General features: G+C 37.4%; 1 protein-coding gene across 5 annotated transcripts in view; it reads left to right on the top strand.

The window, feature by feature from the left end:
- Nucleotides 1-19,432, top strand: part of LOC139978435 (myocyte-specific enhancer factor 2C-like) — a 96,948-nt gene that overhangs the window by 25,356 nt on the left and 52,160 nt on the right. For all 5 annotated transcript variants that reach the window (XM_071988658.1, XM_071988657.1, XM_071988655.1 and 2 more), the window contains exons 2-3: nucleotides 2,438-2,627; nucleotides 4,725-4,928. In XM_071988658.1, the coding sequence (XP_071844759.1) occupies nucleotides 2,574-2,627; nucleotides 4,725-4,928 (258 nt within the window). In that variant the 5' untranslated portion in view covers nucleotides 2,438-2,573. The remainder of the gene's footprint in view (nucleotides 1-2,437; nucleotides 2,628-4,724; nucleotides 4,929-19,432) is intronic.

Genomic DNA, 19,432 nt, shown 5'->3' with positions numbered 1-19,432 from the left:
ATGGCAAAAATGCTTACGTTTCAAACATGAAGTAACACCAGAAATGTTTAGAAGAGCCTCGTTTAGAAGATGTAAAGAAAATAAATAAATATATATGTTCCATGATATGACTTTAGGTTTTGTTATTCTTTGAACAATCAAAGAAGGTTGTAAACTGTGTCATGTGTGGGATGACTTGCGTAGGGAAAGATGAGCCAAAAGGTCAGGTTAAAAGAGTACTCAAACAGCTTTTAAAATCGAGCGTTTAATTGAAAATCAGAAAACAATGCAGACAACGTCAAGAGTCTGTTTTGTTTTACGTAATTAGAGAATTGAATTGAAAACCTGCAATAGATGTAGAGATTGACAAAGTGATTTTGTTGTTAAAATTAACATTAAGTACTAATCAGATACAAGTTTATGATACTATTGTCGTAAATTTGATGGAACTTATTGATGATATTGCTATTAAAGTAGCCTGTCTCTAATTCTGACATTTGATAATTTCAGACTGTGATGTGATGAATATGACAGCTTCTAGTCTTTATAGATCAATAAAAAACCATTTTTGTATGAAATATAGCATACATGTGACACATTGGCTTGTGAGGTAATATATGATTTACTACTGGTACACCAGTCCAAGTACGTAAAGTAGTATATAAATTTAAATCTTTGATGTTAAATAACGTGACTTTCAAAAGTTATAAATTTTGATTCGATTTTGATAAATTCATGGGTTAACAAATTATTTAATATTGATCAAGAAAATGTATTAGGGCTAAGTTGCACAGTTAGTAAGTATATTAAAAAAAATATAAGGAAATTGACTGCACATTTGTTAAAAAAGTGAAAAAAAATAAAAATAAAAATAATCAAATTTGTTTCATTCAGTAGCACCCATCGGTACTGTGTAAACTAAATCCTTTCTTAGAAATTTTAAGAAATATCTTTGATTGTAATGTATAAGAGAGATTTGTTTCTTCATTTCTCTTTGACTTGCAAATTGCCCGCTATTGACAGGATATTTAGTACATTACTATTCTCTGATATTTGCTGCACAGTCGTATCGAGTGAACTACTGATGTCACCTGTACAGTATGTCACACACACTTTAGATTTATCGTTTTGTTTGTTTCGATAATAATCCCGGGCAAGAAACGGGCAGAAGTTGTTATGGTTATTCACCATTGAAGCAAAATTAGGAACCAAACCGCTCCCATCATAGTGTTGAATTAATTCCTAATCTTGGATTTGCAGAAGGAGCATTCATCAATAGCTACTGTATATTGCCACACTTCGGAAGTATTATACTGGTCAAGCAAATGGCCCCTCCCCCCTCCCCCTCCCCCGTCTTGTTTAAGTGGTCAGATGTGTAAAAAATTTGTCAAGTGGTAGAAGAGATACCAATGCATAATGTATGGTTTGGAGGTTTTGTAATTCATAGAGGAAAGATGTTTGAAGTGACATTACTGAAATTCCAATTTTTAAATTTCTCTAAAGTGAGAAAATAAAGGAAAAGAAAGTAATGCTATAATACGATTCAAATTGATGTCGACGGTAATAGCTCATGTAACCTTGTTTATTTCAACTGAAGCACTAAAGGAAACTTATTCCAAGTCCAACAGAAATAGAACAATTAAGCTGTTATATCTTGTTCGAAGCAAATAGAAATGCGAAGATAATAGAGGTTTTTCAAAAGGCAGGCAAACAAAAGAAAAAGTCTGAATGAATTATGACCTCTGAGAGAAAACAGATCAGTAACTGAGGGAACACAGATTGTTCCTTATACAGTAACAACACTTCATGTGAAAAAATGTTGCACTCTTAGTAAAAGTTCAAAATTAGTAATTTCAATATTTATTAATTGATCAACAAATTCTCTATGGTATTTGAGGTAATAAGGACTTCTGTTCATTGACAGACAATTGATTATTGGATGGTAGAACCAAAGTATTGACAGTATTGAAAGTACTGAAAGTACCAAAAAATTGAACCAAAGTATTGAACCAAAGTATTGAAAGTAGAACCAAAGTATTTAGCAGCTGGGCCGAGTTTGCTTTAGCTATGCACTGTCATATTTACATGCAAACAGATACACACAAGAACAGCCAGTTTGTTTTTGTGGTACATTAAACATTACAGCAAATGCTTGAAAAACTGCTTTGAAATTTATAAAAGCTGTTTACGGTTCAAACCAGATGTCAATACGTATAGCCTTGTGGGATAACATTTTGAAAGCATATATGCAGTTCCTTACAAGTCCAGTCTAACTATGATGTCATGGAGCCACAAACCTTTGCGTGATATAGCTCTATGCGGCTTTGATAGTGTAAAAGCAATGGAAACTAAAACATGTATACCTGTCATACCTCCCTCATGTTTGAGGAGCTAAAGTTTGGTTATTGCAAGTCTTTTCACAAGTATTCCACATTTTTTCTCTTCTGTAATCTTTCAGGTATAGCAACGACTCTGTTACATCACTGTCACCGAGCACTCTCATCTAGAAGACCTTCTTCCGACAGATAAAGAGTAAAGATTAGTTGTGAGAGAGTTTTACATTCATAACGTCAAGTTCTACATCGAAGGGCATCATGGGAAGGAAGAAAATTCAGATATCTCGAATCAACGATGAACGCAACAGACAGGTGAGAGAGATACATATATATATATATTGTTGGTCTCTAAGGATGCAAATGCTCTGTGAAGACGTAGTTGTTTTACTTCTCGATAGTAAGAACTATTATAGGTTAGGTTGATAGGGAAGCGCATCAATTATGATGCTTGGACACAGGTGAACTATTGTCACTTGTGAATGCCAATTTAAGTAATGGTGGGGTTATCCAAAAACTGCACTTAAGTCAGATAAGAGTTCCCCCCCCATCCCATCCCTTCCCCTCATCGATTAGCAACATTGTTGCTGATCCGTCGAGTTGGAAATATCTAGCAGCTCTAGTTTAACAAACCTTGCTGAGTTTTGAAACTCAACCTAACATACTCGTAATGCAAATTCGCACAGAGTAACTTCTTTACTCTTATTTCCATAACCCCTGTACTGTAGTTGACCTATCAACTGTGCCTATATATTCTATTACGGGCGGCTCGTGATGCACTCCCCAAGTCTCTTAGTATGCTTCAGTGTCAGTATCCGTTTCTGTTCAGTCGCGTTGACTTCTGAAGATCGGGTCTAAACGGTAGGAGCCGAGAGAGGCAGGGATATGTTTTTCATTTAATTGTCCCGCTAGACGTCATTGACTGTGCTACGGAATGTACATGTTCAACCCTCCAGAGCCTGTAAAGAAAAAAAAAAATTGTTTTATGATCGTTGACGTAGATACATAGCAGCAGAATAATGGATCTTCATCTGGGGGTCGTTTCCCGGACAAGATGACAGGCTCCTGAAGCTGTAGCAGTGAAGAAAGTTAAAGAAACCCCCTGTGTATATTTCTGCATTTTTCAGATGTATAGTATGAACGCAGTTTCAGGTGGCAATGTTAAAATTCATTATGGTATTGACTATTGACATGTATACATACTGCACTTGTTGAGCTACAACAAGTTTGGTTTCTTCTTGGCAGAACATGCATATTACAAGTCCAAAGATACCATGACATAACAAAAAGGTTGATCCAGAAAACTACACATTTTCGTCATTGCTGGACGTAATGGAACATGGGAGGGGATGATGAAAGAGGGTGGGGGATGGTGGAGGAGGGTATGAAATGGGGCTGTGAGAAATGGTTGCATATTTACACTGTTAGGTACCATTATTTGAACAGGGCAGCTGCACTGCTGTATTGATCTTTGATGGTGCCACATTTTCACACCAGTCTCTTATGTCTTGATTTACTGTATTAAAGTCAGACAGAATTCACCCTAGATCATCAATATTCAAGATGTGATTCCTTTCCCATTTGAATATTCATATGTGGCTGTAATGTTGTGGAACATCTTTTAAAATAGGAGGAAGATCAGTTTACTCCAGTGATATATTACTGTATCAAAATTATCCACAGCTATAAAGTAAGATGTGTCACCTATATGTAAGAGCCAAGAGTCAAGCATCCAAAAGCACCTTTAATAGATTTAACTCCTCATCATTTCTTCTGGCCAGTTGAATTAGGGTTTGGGTGTTTTGGAAAAGACCTGTTTATTTGAGTTAATGACTTTGGTTGTGGTATCTGGTGTGGTTCTGCTTGGCAGACACCACACGTATCCCCCCTCAGATTACATGAATAATATCAAAGTTTACGGAAAGTGAAAGTTTCATAAGAACGATGATTCATAAAGCCTTCAAGGTTTTCCTGATTTTCGCTCTGGTTTATGGCTTGTAGCGTAGATAGCTGATCAAAATGTTGACTTCAATTTCCTGAGTTAATTGTGTCAATTTTAAAATTAAACTGTCTTTCCCACAAATGCATGTGTGATTTTCGTTGAGCTGAAGTTGATACAGATATCATGTACGTACAAACATATATCAATAACATATTTTAATGAACACTTGACAAAACAGACAGATGTATACTATTCCATACACACACTCATGCATTGGCAAAGCATCGTCAGTCTTGTATAATTTGGAAATGATTATGAAACACTGCATTAAAGTCCCATTCTTAGGACAGGAAAACTTGTAAATCATATCTAAAATAAGTACGCTCGGATCAAGTTTTAACCTTACCATTAAAAAGATTCAATGTACTAATAATGCTGTTTCTGATCAACCATGTCTTCCTCATGCCCAGGTCACATTCACAAAGAGGAAATTTGGATTGATGAAGAAGGCCTACGAACTCAGCGTCCTCTGCGATTGCGAGATAGCTTTGATCATCTTCAATAGTAGTAACAAGCTATTTCAGTATGCCAGCACAGATATGGACAAGGTCCTCCTAAAGTACACAGAATACAATGAACCCCACGAGAGCAGAACCAACGCAGACATCATCAATGTAAGTACCCAGCCCGTCGTCGTACATAACGATGCCCCGAAAGACGATCGGTAGCAATTTTAGAGCCGAAACGATCTGATCGGGAGTTTTTTTGTCTCGCTCGGCGAGGACGAGAAAATTTCATCTGTTTCGATATATTTGGAAAGAGAAGGACAAAAAAAAAAAAACATAATTATTACACTCATTTGAAAACAATTCATGATGGGTTCTTGATTAAAAGTCTGAACTAGTGCCTTCTCCAACCATTTTGTATTCACACGAATGCAGCTAAAATGGCATGGTGAGTTGGAATGGAGTAAGTGGCCGTGGTTGCTAGGGGGAAGGTTTGTCAATTGGAAAACAAGAGGTAGGAATTTGGAGTCGAGTAGTAGAACCAGGATCTGGAAGGATCCTTGTCTTGTCGTTTACTGGAACAGAATAATTTCTCAGTAGCACACACTGTGCTTAGACTTTTCTCCCTCTGACAGAGCTTGCGAATCTCAGGCCAGATTTGATTGTAATGAAGGAATGTCATACATCACAGCGCGTTCCCAGTGAAGGTCGTTTCTAATTGGATGATGTCAGATTTCAGCTGTCAAATAAACCCCTGCTTAGTTTACCTTACTCACTATGCTTTGTGTCATCCCTTGGGTACGACCTTTGACACACAGGGTGGAAGATTCAAGTAGATCTAGTTCGATGATGACGACGAAGATGATGATGGCTCTTTCATTTTGGATGCTGCACTTTTTTTTAAATTTTTTGTTAAGAGTCGCTCCTGTTCAAGTTTCCTAGCGTTGATGTTTAAATTGTGTCACAGAGTGATAGTTCCCTATTGTCCTCTAGGACTATGAAAGTTGATAGCTAGTCTAGGAAATGTAGAACACTCTAAACAAGTAGGTCTTTCTCTATCTGGCCTCGCCTGATGTTTGTCAGAGTTGCTAATTTCTTTCGAAGGGAGCTTCTACTTGCAAATCAAATAGCAATATATATCACAGACTGCTCTCTGGATTCTCCTTCTCAATAATAGATGTTTGAAGTGATTTAGATTGATGTGGAAATGTGATCTTGAGTTGAACTCCTACATCTGTGGTTTCTAGACTATGTTGCTCAGCCGTTCCTTGAAAGTTTTTTTGTGTAATGTACGAAATTTTCAGCTTTGATGGCTGGCCAATATTTGTGAGATTTTAGGGGACTTACATAGTTGAGTGGACGATACCATCCATACTGGTTAATCATTCAGTAATGCAAAACGTTTGTTGGGTAGACAAAAACAACTTACACCTAATGGCTGTCCAAGTTGATCTATTGCCACAATTTTACTGAAGAAAACTCTTGTCAACATTCATTGCAAAATAATGACCAAATTCAGTCAAGCTACTTTGAGACTGTTCTATGTGGCCCTGATCAAAATGTCTCAACAGACCACCGGTGTCTGGTCGGAAATTTTAAGAACCACTACAAACAAATCGAGAAAAATGGCGAGTTGATTGGAGGGCATGTAAAGACTGCATGATTCGCTTTTGAATTGTCCTTGCACTGCCAATGCACCTTGTACTGCACTCGCACTGAACTGCCACTACACTGTTACCACGCCAACAACGTCAGTGAGAAATCAAGTTTTCCTTTGTGTTTAGGTCATAGGATATATATGCATTCTGAAATGTTGTCTTCCTTGTAAGAAAAGAAAACCCCGAAAACATCAGAGTTGGAACTGTTTGACAATATTATCAGCGGGTGATTTAGATTGTTTACCTGGAAACTCTAGTCCCGTGCTCTGTTACTCCATAATTCACCAATCCATACGCCCTTGAATCCTGACACCACTGAAATTATCATCTCCGGGGTTGTCCCCGAGATTGTGTAACATAACAAATGTCTCCGTTTTGTTGATTGAATAATATTGCTGAGAGGGTACATTGCAGAGAAATGTGTCCAATATCATCATTTTGTAAAACCTCTCAAGTCCTTCAAATTATATTTGTGAAGAGAACAGTCCTCTAAAACTTGGAGAAATTTTGTAATCAGCAGATTGAGGCAAGATTCCTCTTTTCTCATTTTTAACTTAATTTTGCCTCGACTCATTCCTCTTCCATAAATGAGCTGCCTGATTTATTATGCATGCAGAAAATTACCTCCTTCATTTTTAACCCCCCCATCTTCCCAACTCCAAGAACGGAACTTGCACTTTATGATTTTTAAAGGTCACCAGTATAGCCCGTAAATGTGCTAAAAAGCAAGATAATGGTCACCCATGCTCAAATTTCAACTTGTAAGCATTTGACTGCTAATCTCAAAGTAGTTATCCCTACCTGAGACATGGAGTTGTCCATTTTACTGAGCTAATCTCAAAGTAGTTATCCCTACCTGAGACATTCAATTGTCCATTTTACTGCTAATCTCAAAGTAGTTATCCCTACCTGAGACATTCAATTGTCCATTTTACTGCTAATCTCAAAGTAGTTATCCCTACCTGAGACATTCAATTGTCCATTTTACTGCTACTCTCAAAGTAGTTATCCCTATCTGAGACATTCAATTGTCCATTTTACTGCTAATCTCAAAGTAGTTATCCCTACCTGAGACATTCAATTGTCCAGTTTACTGCTAATCTCAAAGTAGTTATCCCTACCTGAGACATTCAATTGTCCAGTTTACTGCTAATCTCAAAGTAGTTATCCCTACCTGAGACATTGAATTGTCCAGTTTACTGCTAATCTCAAAGTAGTTATCACTGACAGAAACATTCAATTGTCCATTTTTAATAATCTGCAACGTCTGGGAATAATTTGGAGGATTATATGAAACTATGGATAGCTTGGCAAATGTACTGTTAGCTAAGTGCATATCAATGGAAAGTTACAGATTTTGTTGCCAAACTTCATATCATATTTTCTTGAAGACAATCAGTAAAAAATCACAATGTTTACCCTGTTTTACAATATATAATATGTTATTGAAGCTTGAAAATGTATCTTACAATGACTTCATCTTGATTATTCTAAACCACAAATTAGACATGTGAGGTTTGCTCTATGGACATCAACATACAGTAGTCTTTTCTTTGGTCTGTGCATTTCTGCTTGTCTCTATCATTTATTCCAATTCTCTGCCGTCTTGTGTAAATCCCAAGTTTTTATCAAACAATCTCCCCCGAAATGAATCGTATACCAACTGGTTTTATCTCTCCGGTATATTTGTGACTATAAAATTTTAAACGCTAGAGCCACAAGGTTTAGCTGGTACTACCTGCTATAAGGAAGAGTTATACACCATCAGCATACTTACCTCTAACCAAGTCACGTATTACACTTTTCTGACCCGGCTTATCGAGACCATGGCCTTGCAACCGCTGGAATTAGGGTTCACGTGCGTTCACCCGGTTTATGAATTCCCGTTTAGTGTTGCAACGGTAGTTCCTTTACCCGCCACCTTTTCCATATTTTTCACTTGGCTGACACATAGAGAGCTATCTTTTCAAACACGTTCCGATGGATGGTTTCATCGACCTTGCAGTTTGATACAAAAGGAATTGTTTAATCCTTGTCCAGTGTTTTTTTCTCTCTGCAAACCCAGTTGTGAAGATAATTATGTAAATATCTGCTGTCTTTACCAGTTGGCTTTTGTAGTAAATATTGCAAAATTTGGGAAGATCTGTTGTTGTATGGGGGGGGGCAAGGATGCTATGGATTCAATTAATTTGCAGTCTGTATTAATTTTTTAGGAGATATTTTGTATCACTAGGAAGAAAAATATATATATATATTTTTTTAGAAAGGTAGCTATTGTATTTTTGACATAGTAAGTGAAAATATTTACACACTGTGCCCAAAGTCACAAAGGGTAGTGCTTAAAGATGACAGATTTTCTCCCCACTTTACAGTGCCTCTTTGTCCATCTCCTCACCCCACAAAGCTGTGCTTCCCCCTCCCACCCCTTCCCACCACCTATCTTCTGTGCTAAAATTTGTCAGGTTATGATTACTTCTGATTGAATGTATGTATACTGTTTTTGCATTTTGTAGACTATTTTCATGCAAACAGGTTGTTGAATATTTAGTATTACTTCACTTTTATTCCGACTTTTAAACTCTACTAACTCAACTTTACATCGGAACAATGTTGACCAAAGACAATCCACAAAAGTCGGAAATTCACATCACAAACACCGGGATCATGAAAACCTAGCGGTTTGGTATAAATGAGACCAAAAGATGGGTTGATTGTCCCATATACTAGAGGTGCATGTAAATCTTGCTGCCACCCCGGTGACAAGAGTCAGAAGAAAAATATAAGAGAGAGACAAAAGAGAGAATAGTTTTTGATATCCTTCTTGGCGGGGCAGATCTCAATGAGCTCATTACTTTAGAGGGTGGCTGGATAATAATTCATGCTGTGTTCTCCTCCTATGTTAGTTCAAGGTGAAGGTGGTGTGAAAACAGTCAAGGTAGAGATAGATTCATTGCCCTGCCTGGCTTGGCCTGAATCTGTTATTTGAAAAGTGATTTGAGGCTTGTTCTCTTAGACTAAGAAAATGAGAAACTCTTAATTCATGTTGAATAGTAGAAGGGTATGTATATATATAAACATACAATCATTGTCAGTACTACTCACCAAAATGAAGAATTTGTCACAAAAACGTCACCTCTACCGCTACATGGAAGGGTCGAGGAGTTTTTTTTTGAGCGGTTGAGCGGTCTTTCTTGCTGAAAAATTTGCAGGATGTTTGGAAACCCAAATTAGAACTTTGTTCCTCCGCTTTTTCAAGCAAGAAAGTTCTTGGTCTGTGGTGTAGATGAAATGTGGAAGATAAGATACGCGACTTAGTCGGTTGAAATACATTCATTGCCATGTAGTTCAGCTCATAGATCATGGGTGGCGTATCCAATGGGTTTGTTAATGTTTTCATACAACAGGTGATGAACTTGGTTCAAACTGTGTTAACCTATTTTTTGTTTGTTTTCGGATTGGGTTGTTATTTTCACTTTTCTCGTTTGTTGTTGATGTTTGTCCAAACTTAAGAACTAAAATGAATCGTGGTAGAATTTCGTCGTGAAATACTAATACTGAATTTCCCAACTTACAAGCACCTACAATCTGCAACTTTTGCCAGTTTTGTTGAAATTTATTGCCGGTCTTATACTCATCAAAAGACCAGAATATTCATAATGGAACTCTCAGCTGAATCTGCAATTACTTGGCTAATTTTTAGCTGTGTGGATGATTAGAAGATCCCTTTATCCAAGAAGGAGGCTGTGGGGAGGGATGGGGGAAGGGGGTGCTTGGGAAATGTAGAAATGACAGAAGGCAGCAAACAGGAATAAATGCTCAGCCATTTCTAGAGGTCTCTCTCTTGTTTACAGTCTTAAATGTGCTGAAAAGATTATAGGGTACTTCAAGGATGTTAATAACAAAAGCTAACTGAGTATATTTATAATCAAAGGTCTTCTATGCTGTTGTATATGTACCTGATTGCATAGTAGTAGTAGTATTAAAGTAGAGGTACAGAATCTTCACTTCATCATCCCAGGGTCGTACAAACACGCAAAGGATGGCCCTGATTAAATCTAGTTCCTTCTGTAGTTACCCTCCCTCTCCAGGTATCTTGTAAAGCCGCTTCCTGAAGTTAAAATTCTTAAAAGAATTTTAATGGCAGGCTTGATGGGAAAATTTAATCAGATGTGAAGTGTAAGTGTCAAACTGACACTATGTTAAATCTGCCCAAAGTGTACTTGTTTTCTTATTGAGAGGGCCGGATCATGTCACATTCAAGTTTTTTGCGTCCAAATATATCAGACTCAACTCAAAATAAAAAAATATATGTATGTATATGTATATATGTGTATATATGTTTATACATATATATTATGTAGTAAAAATGATTAGATCTGTATTTAACTGGCTTAAAAAAAAGTGCAGTTGAACTATTAAACAAATGAACCCTAGAAATATCAGGGTACATGTTCGATCTCCATGGAATTATTATGACAAGGCCAACAGAGCCCAAGTCAGCTACTGCCTGTGTAGGTTAAATGGAATTGTTTACGGATTTTCTAGTCAATTAATGATTCGTCTGTAGGGGGTAGGATCTGTTTTCGCCATTAAGGTTTCCTTCAAAACTTGATTTCCTTTATTTCCCAGAAGATGACCACCATGCCTCTGTCCTCTCACAGGATTCTTTGCATGAGTTTGGACACGTGCTTGCTTTTAATAACCCCAACAAAAAGAGTACTGCATATATACGTATTACTCTACAGTGGCGATATAGAAAACGGTTTGCTACCGTACGAACAAGCTGTGGATGCTTTGGTGGGAAGTTTGCTTGCTGGTAGCTATTTGAGTAGGGATTTCACAGTCCCGTTAATCGGATTATCTCACCCTCAGTTCAATGAATCGCATGCCGTCATCAAGCCAGGGTGTCGCTTCTGAGATGAGCTTTGAACCCATTATCATATCTCACAGAAGGTTTATGTACAGGCCTTCTCCTCTGGTTGGTCGGTTTGAAGGACATGATGTTTGAATTAGGTATCAGCTTAAAAGTTAGTTAATCATAACTATTGATTCTATCATCCTTCCAAAGTTTGTCTTTAGTTAATTTGACTGTAACTGTTGACTGATAAACTATATATTGTGTCTTACAATGTTTACCTACAGTACAAAGACTCTCCAACACACAGACTGAGTGATATCCTATTGCATCACAGTAGGTGAAAACAATGAACTTACAACGGTCCTCTTTTGCATTTTTTGTAAATAGACCATATTGCTAGAGACAAACTTGTAAAACCAAATTAAAGAAAGAAAACAGAAGCCACTCAAGCAACAGAAGAGAAGACATCAACAAACTATCTTTTACTATTGAGTGTGCAAGTGTTTTAGACAAATTATAAGCATTTCTCATCCCACATACAGAGACCTGTACTCTCTGATGACACTGATGCCCTACAGATGCTGGGGAAAATTACTCAAAAGAATGATTTTATCCGTGGTTAATTGGCATTTTTAGAATGTCCAAATTTATGTAAAATGTGTCATTGTAAAGAGTTAATCTTTGGTTTCTCCTTAAAAAAAAAATCCTTAAAAAAAATACTAAAAACCAATGGAAATGGAAGAAAACATGTAGTAGAAAAGAATAGCCGTTCCATTAATTGCCTAGCTTAATTAGAAATATTTTGTATTTACAACAGAGTATTAAGCATCGGTGCATTTAATCCTTTGCAAGTCCTGTGAAACGAAAGTTTTTTTATTGAATACTATGTAAAAAACCATACACAGGAAACTGACTTCTTTCCAAACTGCCAAACATTCACATTTTGATGCTCTTTCATGAGATTTGTTTGGCTGTCGCTGCCTATTATTAATACCACCGATCAAATCCTAGCTTTCACGGTCTGATGTCGTCACAAGGCTGAGGAGATGTTTTTCGTTCCGAGTAGAGAATATTGACCTACATGGCCTGCGCAGGCTGGAGTGGGCTTCAAGGATGTTATTAATACGTGCATCTGCTCGGTGTCGGCTGTTGACGAGGCATGTGTAGTGAAGATGGGCTCGACTAGCTCGGATAAGCTCATATGTCCATCACAAGTTTTAAAAGGGTACCTCTAATGGGGATCCAAGTAGTTTCCATTTTCTCAGGTAAACAGGGAGGAATACCTCGTCGCTCCCCTTTTGGGATGAATGCGTCATTGTGAAATCTCTTATAGTACTCCTCTTTCAAGGAAAGAGAAAAGCCCTTTTTCCACGAGAGATATACGTGAAGGGGCTGCTCTAGTTGCCATTGTCTGACGTAAACCGATGGTATGACTTACTCCTGCATCATAATGGAACAAAATGGTTTAAAAAAAAAACCGGGCATGTGAATGTATTATAAGGCCGTTAGTTAAAATGGATAGATATCAAATTTGGTTGCAATGTCTGCTTTCTACTTAACCCTTTCACCCGGGAAATTTTTACTGTCAGATGAGATTTAGTTTAAATCCTCTGCGATTTCTCTCCTAATATCTGCTTTTAAGTACTTGTGAACCATGAAAACATATATAGCTTAACTGTCAAGCAGAGTGGGCTTGGTTAGGGGAGTGGGGCAGGGGGGGGACAGTACTGTCGATCCTTTAAAAAAGGGTTTAACTGACAGCAGAGTGGGCGTGGTCTAAGGGACAGTACCATGAATCATCGATAGATATTTTCTGCCGGGCGCACTATGATCATACATGTATGAAAACGCTTCTTGTATGTGAAACATCACAATCCCTCCTCACTTACCTGTCTCCTCACTACAGCTGCACCCCTCGCTCCACTGTGTCTAGAGTGAAAGGAATGCCGCATTCATTCTGGTCAGATCTCTGAAGTCAGAACACATGTGAATGATCTTATGATTATATTGTTTATTAACAGTTGCATGTTTATAATTTGTGTGATTAATCAGTTTACAGGAAAATAAACATTTGACGTTCCCTCCGTTGAGAATGTGGTTGGGTTCAACTAGAGTGATGGTGGTAACTTTCTAATGTCGCAATTCATTTGCTATTAATTAAGTTTTAATACAGTGCTGTCTTTTTTCCACTAGTCAACACTGTCCCAAACTACAGACAATACTTAGACTTACCCACGTTTCCCCACCTGCCGCTTTCCCCCCTCTCCTCTTCTGTTCAGGTTGTGAGAGAGAGAGAAAGACTTGAGACGATATCACAGCTTAGTTTTGTAAAGGGTTCCATGATTGCCCGGAGGCGTCTCACTCTCTTTGTGTGATTAATCAGTTTACAGGAAAATAAACATTTGACGTCCCTCCGTTGAGAATGTGGTTGGGTTCAACTAGAGTGATGGTTGTAACTTTCTAATGTCGCAATTCATTTGCTATTAAGTTTTAATACAGTGCTGTCTTTTATCCACTAGTCAGCACTGTCCCAAAACTACAGACAATACTAAGACATACCCACGTTTTCCCACCTGCCGCTTCCCCCTGCTGCTTCCCCACCAGCCACTTCCCCCTTCTCTTCTTCTCAGGTTGTGAGAGAGAGAGATAAAGACTTGAGAGGATATCACAGCTCAGCTTTGTAAAGGGTTCCATGATTGCCCGGAAGCGTCTCTCTCTCAGAATGTGCAGAAAGTGTTGAGAGTGCAATTACCTTCAAACACTTTAGAGTATCTAATGTCATAAACATATTAGCGATATAGTTCGAAGGGTGACAGTTAAACAGAACCTAAACTACTTCAGCAATACAGAATAGACACAGTTCGGTTTGGTGTGAGGTAGGGTTGGGCGATATATCGAAAATTATTATTATCGTGATAATTTTTTTTCAAGACGATATTTTTTGAGGATTGAACAAATGACGATAATTTCTTGTGAAAGAAATTTGAAATATGTAGAAAAAAAATTCTCCGTTTTATGTGTAAATGTTATTCTAGCATTCCATGGTTAAGAAAGTTGAAAAGAAATATTTTATCAACTTCATTTACTGACTTTTGAACTTCGTAAAAACCCGTTCTTTACAACATTGACTGTATAGAGAACAAAACTCTGAAAATCAGTAAATTACCAACTGTGTACGAAAAGTAAGTTGGTACACCTTTCTAATTTTACGAAAGATCGAGCAAAATACTTTCGAAAAATTCATGCGAAACTGGCATATCGTGCTAAATTCAACAAGTGTCATGTAAACAGGCTCTAGTACATCCATTTATGAAAAAACCAGAAGACCACATTTGGTGTAAAGCGGGGGAAAGAAAGTATTTTCTAGAATTTCCAAAAAAAAAATAATAATAATAATATCCTACCATAGTTAAGTGTGTAGTAAATAGCCTAACCACTTCGTCGGTTACGGATCTCAGGTAACAACAAAAACACAACTAATTGTATTTTGCGAAGTTGACGATTTCTGCAAGGACATGGAAACAATATTTAGCATTAAGTTAATCACGCCTGGTGGCCTAAAACATGGAATTACAAGGTTTACTTTCATAAAGATGGCCATACTGTAGCTATTAGGGCCTTGATATCATGCTACAGTATGTCTGTATGGTATAGACTGTGTCTTGTGTATCATGGGGAATAGATTGTTTTGTTCATGCGGAGGAGTCGGTTGGCTTGAGGTGTGTTTTACTTACCTTAATGTTACGGGGATATTTACCTACTTTCCTTGAACGTCTAAGATAATATTTCGCATAACTTTACGGATCCTTTACTGACTGACCTAATTAATTCTAGAGTGGAGCCAAAAAAGTTTACTCCATGAAAAGTTTTTTGGAACCGTGCCAAAAATGTTAACAAACAGGTGTTAGACAGGGGGGTTGTTTTGCAAGGTACCTGAGAAAATTTGAAGCACATTGTAGCCTACCGTGATATTTAAGTACGGTTAAACACTGCAGTTGTAAACTGATTGTTAGGCAGTCTAGAAACGGGGCTTTGCGGAACGTAGTTTATTTCATAATATCGACAGTTTTGTAAGTTAAACTTTATAAAGATTGTAAGACAGATTAATTCTCTTTTCATTTTATCACATAATATAGCTACTCTAACTTGTCATTTTAAAACTTTCATCAGTTTCGTGACAATTTAAATTTATAAAGTTAGTCAGTATTTTGAATCCTCAATTGCGATTTTTTTATCGCCAGACACGCAAAAATACTTAACTTTTCCGGGGGCCTTCGCCCCTGGACCCCCCAAGGGGTTCCACCCCTTGACCCCAACGGGGCTCTAAGGCGGGCTCTGAACCCCACGCCATTATGCTCGGTGTGTTTGCTGCGCGAAAACACTGGTGGGAAATCGGCAGTTGTTTTTAGTGTGTTCGCGAACACACTAAAAACAACAAGAAAAAATTATCGAAATATCGCGATAATTTTTGAACTATTTATCGTGACATTAAAAAGCAAATATCGCCCAACCCTAGTGTGAGGTATTTCCCCCCCCCCCCCCGAATTTGTTCATAATCCCAAAATGAAACGCTAAGAGACTGTGATATGAGTAGTGGATAATCGGGACGTATGGTATCAGGCCATTACAGTCACATATATACATATCGGAGTGCCTTTGCCAGACAGAAAAAAAAACCTAGTACAAGGCTTTAGTCTCTCTCTCTCTCTCTCTGTTGTAAGGGACCCAATGTTGAAATGTTGCTGGTAACCCAAATAGGGTCTAGATATCCTGGAAGACCGGGCTTTGCTGGAAAGGTTTTCGCAGTCACTGATATAGTCTCCAAGAATAAGTTTGAGGGTTTTAATGTAGCGTATGTAGTGAATACAGGTAGATGCCTCTTTGAAGGACAAGTATACTTTTTTATGATTTATTAATGCTATAACCAAAGGAAAGTTAATTGTGAAGTTCAGAAAGTGGAACATGTTGCATTACGATCAGCTTTGATTTTGGAATTGCATTCTTTTTAACAAAAATGGCAAGATCTTGTGAAACGACAAAATTCTGTCAAAGCTTTTATCTTTTAGACCAATTGACACCCGAAAGCCGCTCGCCTTCACATCCACAAATTTTGCTTCGAACACCGTATGGGTCATTGTCTATAAAAGCCGTAGGCAACGGGAGTTGAGTGTAATAACGTTTTTCAAATTGGATGTGACTATCTTCTGTTTTGGCAGTGATCCAGAATAAAGTCTCCCGTTTAATAGACTCACTTTTTTCGCTAGTACAGTTTGGTCATTTAAGGAAGTCTTGTTAGTCTGGAAACCCAAAAAGGTTCAGAAACGACTTGATTAGTCCCACAACAGCGATAGCATCTCAAATAGATTTGGACAACTTTGCGGGTAAAATAAGACCCTAAGTGCTTTAACTTGGTTGGGGTTCATTAAGTTCTGTCGCAGGAATTGTGTCAATCCTGCAGGCTTTACGAAAAGGTAGTTTGTTCGAATTAAGCAAACTGTCCCTTTTGTGACGTACAGTAGTGCACATCCTGTAGTTAGGCTTCCATCGAAAAAACATTCTCAAATCACTCATTGCCAAAAAAAAAAAAAAAAAAGTAAAAAAAAGTTTGTCAGTAGATAGATTGCAAATAAAGTTTTGAGTTGTAAAGACTCCTGAATTCTTGGGATATCATGAATGGTGTATGACATGTTTGTATACGCAGAGCATTATAGTTAAACAGTGACTGTCAACATGGCATGGTACATAGCCAGTTCAATGACTATAGTTGATGGTTTTGACTTTTGACTACTACTTTCGAAGGAAACACGAATTAACTGTAAAATAATGAGTCATCGCACAAATTATAATTGTGTCAATTTCAATTATTATAAGTTTGTAATGCTTAACTTTACTTTTGTGTCATTCAAGACAGTTGATTATTATATTAATTATATCCCCGGTACAATTGTTTTCAATTTGATAGTTTGCCAGGAAAAAATCAGATCTTCCTTCTTTTTTTTCAAGTTTGCTATTTTTTTTTTCTCAATAAAATTCAAATCCCTAATCAGAAATACTTTGGCCCCAAAGGCATTTGTCTAATTGTGAATTGATTTAACATTTAATTAGGTTGTTTATGAAATGAAGCAGTATAAATATACTCTATATGCTAGTTCTACTTAACACATATATGTCTTTGCTTGATTTCACATTTTCACACACTTTGAGTCACATTCTTTTTTTTCTTCTTATTCTTCTTCTTCTGATCATCTTCTGAAATTCACTTCATTTCACCAGGGCCATCAAACTTAACATTAAAAAAGTTTTAAATGTACACCTGCTTGTTCACATAATTCCCTCCCTCCATGTGATATCCCCGGGACTTTGTTTAGATTTAATGATTATTTTTATCTCCGTCAAAAAAAAAAGTCCCAGTTTTCACATCAGAAATAGATTTAAGATGCCAAACTTAGCACCCAGAGAGATGGTATCAGCATACCTCGACGGTAAAGAGATCCTCCATCTATTATAGACAAATCTTTTTTTGGAATCACAGGCTGATCCGTAAAATTACATCTGACGTGAACCTTATTGTTTGTACAACTGATAACTTTTTCCTTTCTTCTTTTCTTTTGCATTCGTCACGGCATTTATATTCTTTTAATGTGCCAAAAAAAAAAAAATAGAAAAATGAAAAAAAAAAAAAAAAAATGACAGTACAAGCCAAGAAGAGACAGCATTGGGGTAAAAACCTAACAAGGTCATTATACCTAACCCCCCATCGATTTTAAAATGTGTAAATTAACCCCCAGGGTGAAAAGTAGTCCATGGTCTTCGGTGACGAAGACCGAGCACAACTCTTGCCACGCTATTCGCCTATGTCATTTGTGCACGTTCTTTTCCTAGAGGACAGGTCCCCACGTGCAGCAAAACTGGTTTTCTGGCAACTGCACCACAGACAGCGGTTTTCTGGGTTCTTTTGGTGTTTTTTAATATTCATATTTTTACAACCTTTTTTTTTCCATCTTTTCTTGTGGTTTTATGATCACACTGCAAATGCAACAAGGGATTCCTTTGAGAATGTTGATTGAAGCTTCTCTGTAGATATGAGCAATGTTAGTGATGGCATAAACGAGCCAATTTGATGACAAAGTGATGCAATGTTTAACAGACGAATGTATGACGAATTTGACCTTGAATACTAGTTGTCTTTGCTCCTGGAGAGGGGTTATAAACCCATGTGCTCTGTAACCCCCCTCTCAGTGTTGTCCAACATGACTCTGCTCGGATATTTGCAAAATAAAGACATATTCTTGTCAGTTTGATGTGACAGGAAAGGGGCTTCAGACTCTGTCCTCTCAGCTCGTTGCTGTACATTGCTCACAGGCAGGTGAGATGAAATCACAAAGAGTGAAAAATTAAGAAAGAAAAAAAAAATGAATTTATGAGGTTGATATAATTTCAAACCGCTCAAACCAAGATGAGACAGAAGCTACTAGAAGATATTGCGATCAATTTGCTGCACATATTGAAAATTGAAAAAATAAAACTGATAAATTATTAAGCTATTTATGTGACAATAACACTTGTTTTCAACAAAAGCAACTACAGCACACTTTGGAAGACCACCGGCTTGACGGAAGTTCTGGGTGTTCGATATTGTTTGGTATACATCCCGTTTTTCACATTTTTCTGAACCAAAACAAAAACAGCCTTGTTCAGCCAGAGTATTGCTGTATTAAACCGAGGAGGCAGCTGGCAAAGTTCTCTTAGCGGTGTTTACAATTACAGCCCCAAACCATGAATTTGGATATTTCTATCTTGCTGTTAAATGTTGGCTTTGGGCACTAAAATCATAGCTTTAAGGATTATGAATAAGTAGTAAATTAAAGGGACAAGAAATTGCTTTAAATCGTTACCATGGAGGTGTGCCTTGACAGCTTGCCAAATCTGCTAGATCTAACCAGTGGCATTGTGCATGAATATGCTAGGGAAATCACAGGATCACTCCTGTATGGAAAGATAAGTTATCCAGGATCACGCAGCAAAATGCTATGCAAACATTCAATAAACCTCAAAAATGCTACATGAGATGCGAACATTGTTATTATTATTATTCCCTGTGAAGTTGCGGTTTGTCCTTAGTTTTAACATTAGAACCAATAACATGAGAACAGACA

This window comes from Apostichopus japonicus, chromosome 13 (genome assembly GCF_037975245.1).
Source record: "Apostichopus japonicus isolate 1M-3 chromosome 13, ASM3797524v1, whole genome shotgun sequence".
Taxonomy (NCBI): Eukaryota; Metazoa; Echinodermata; class Holothuroidea; order Aspidochirotida; family Stichopodidae; genus Apostichopus; species Apostichopus japonicus.
The sequence above is the reverse complement of the archived record's forward strand: the minus strand, read 5'-3'. Positions and strand labels throughout refer to the sequence as shown.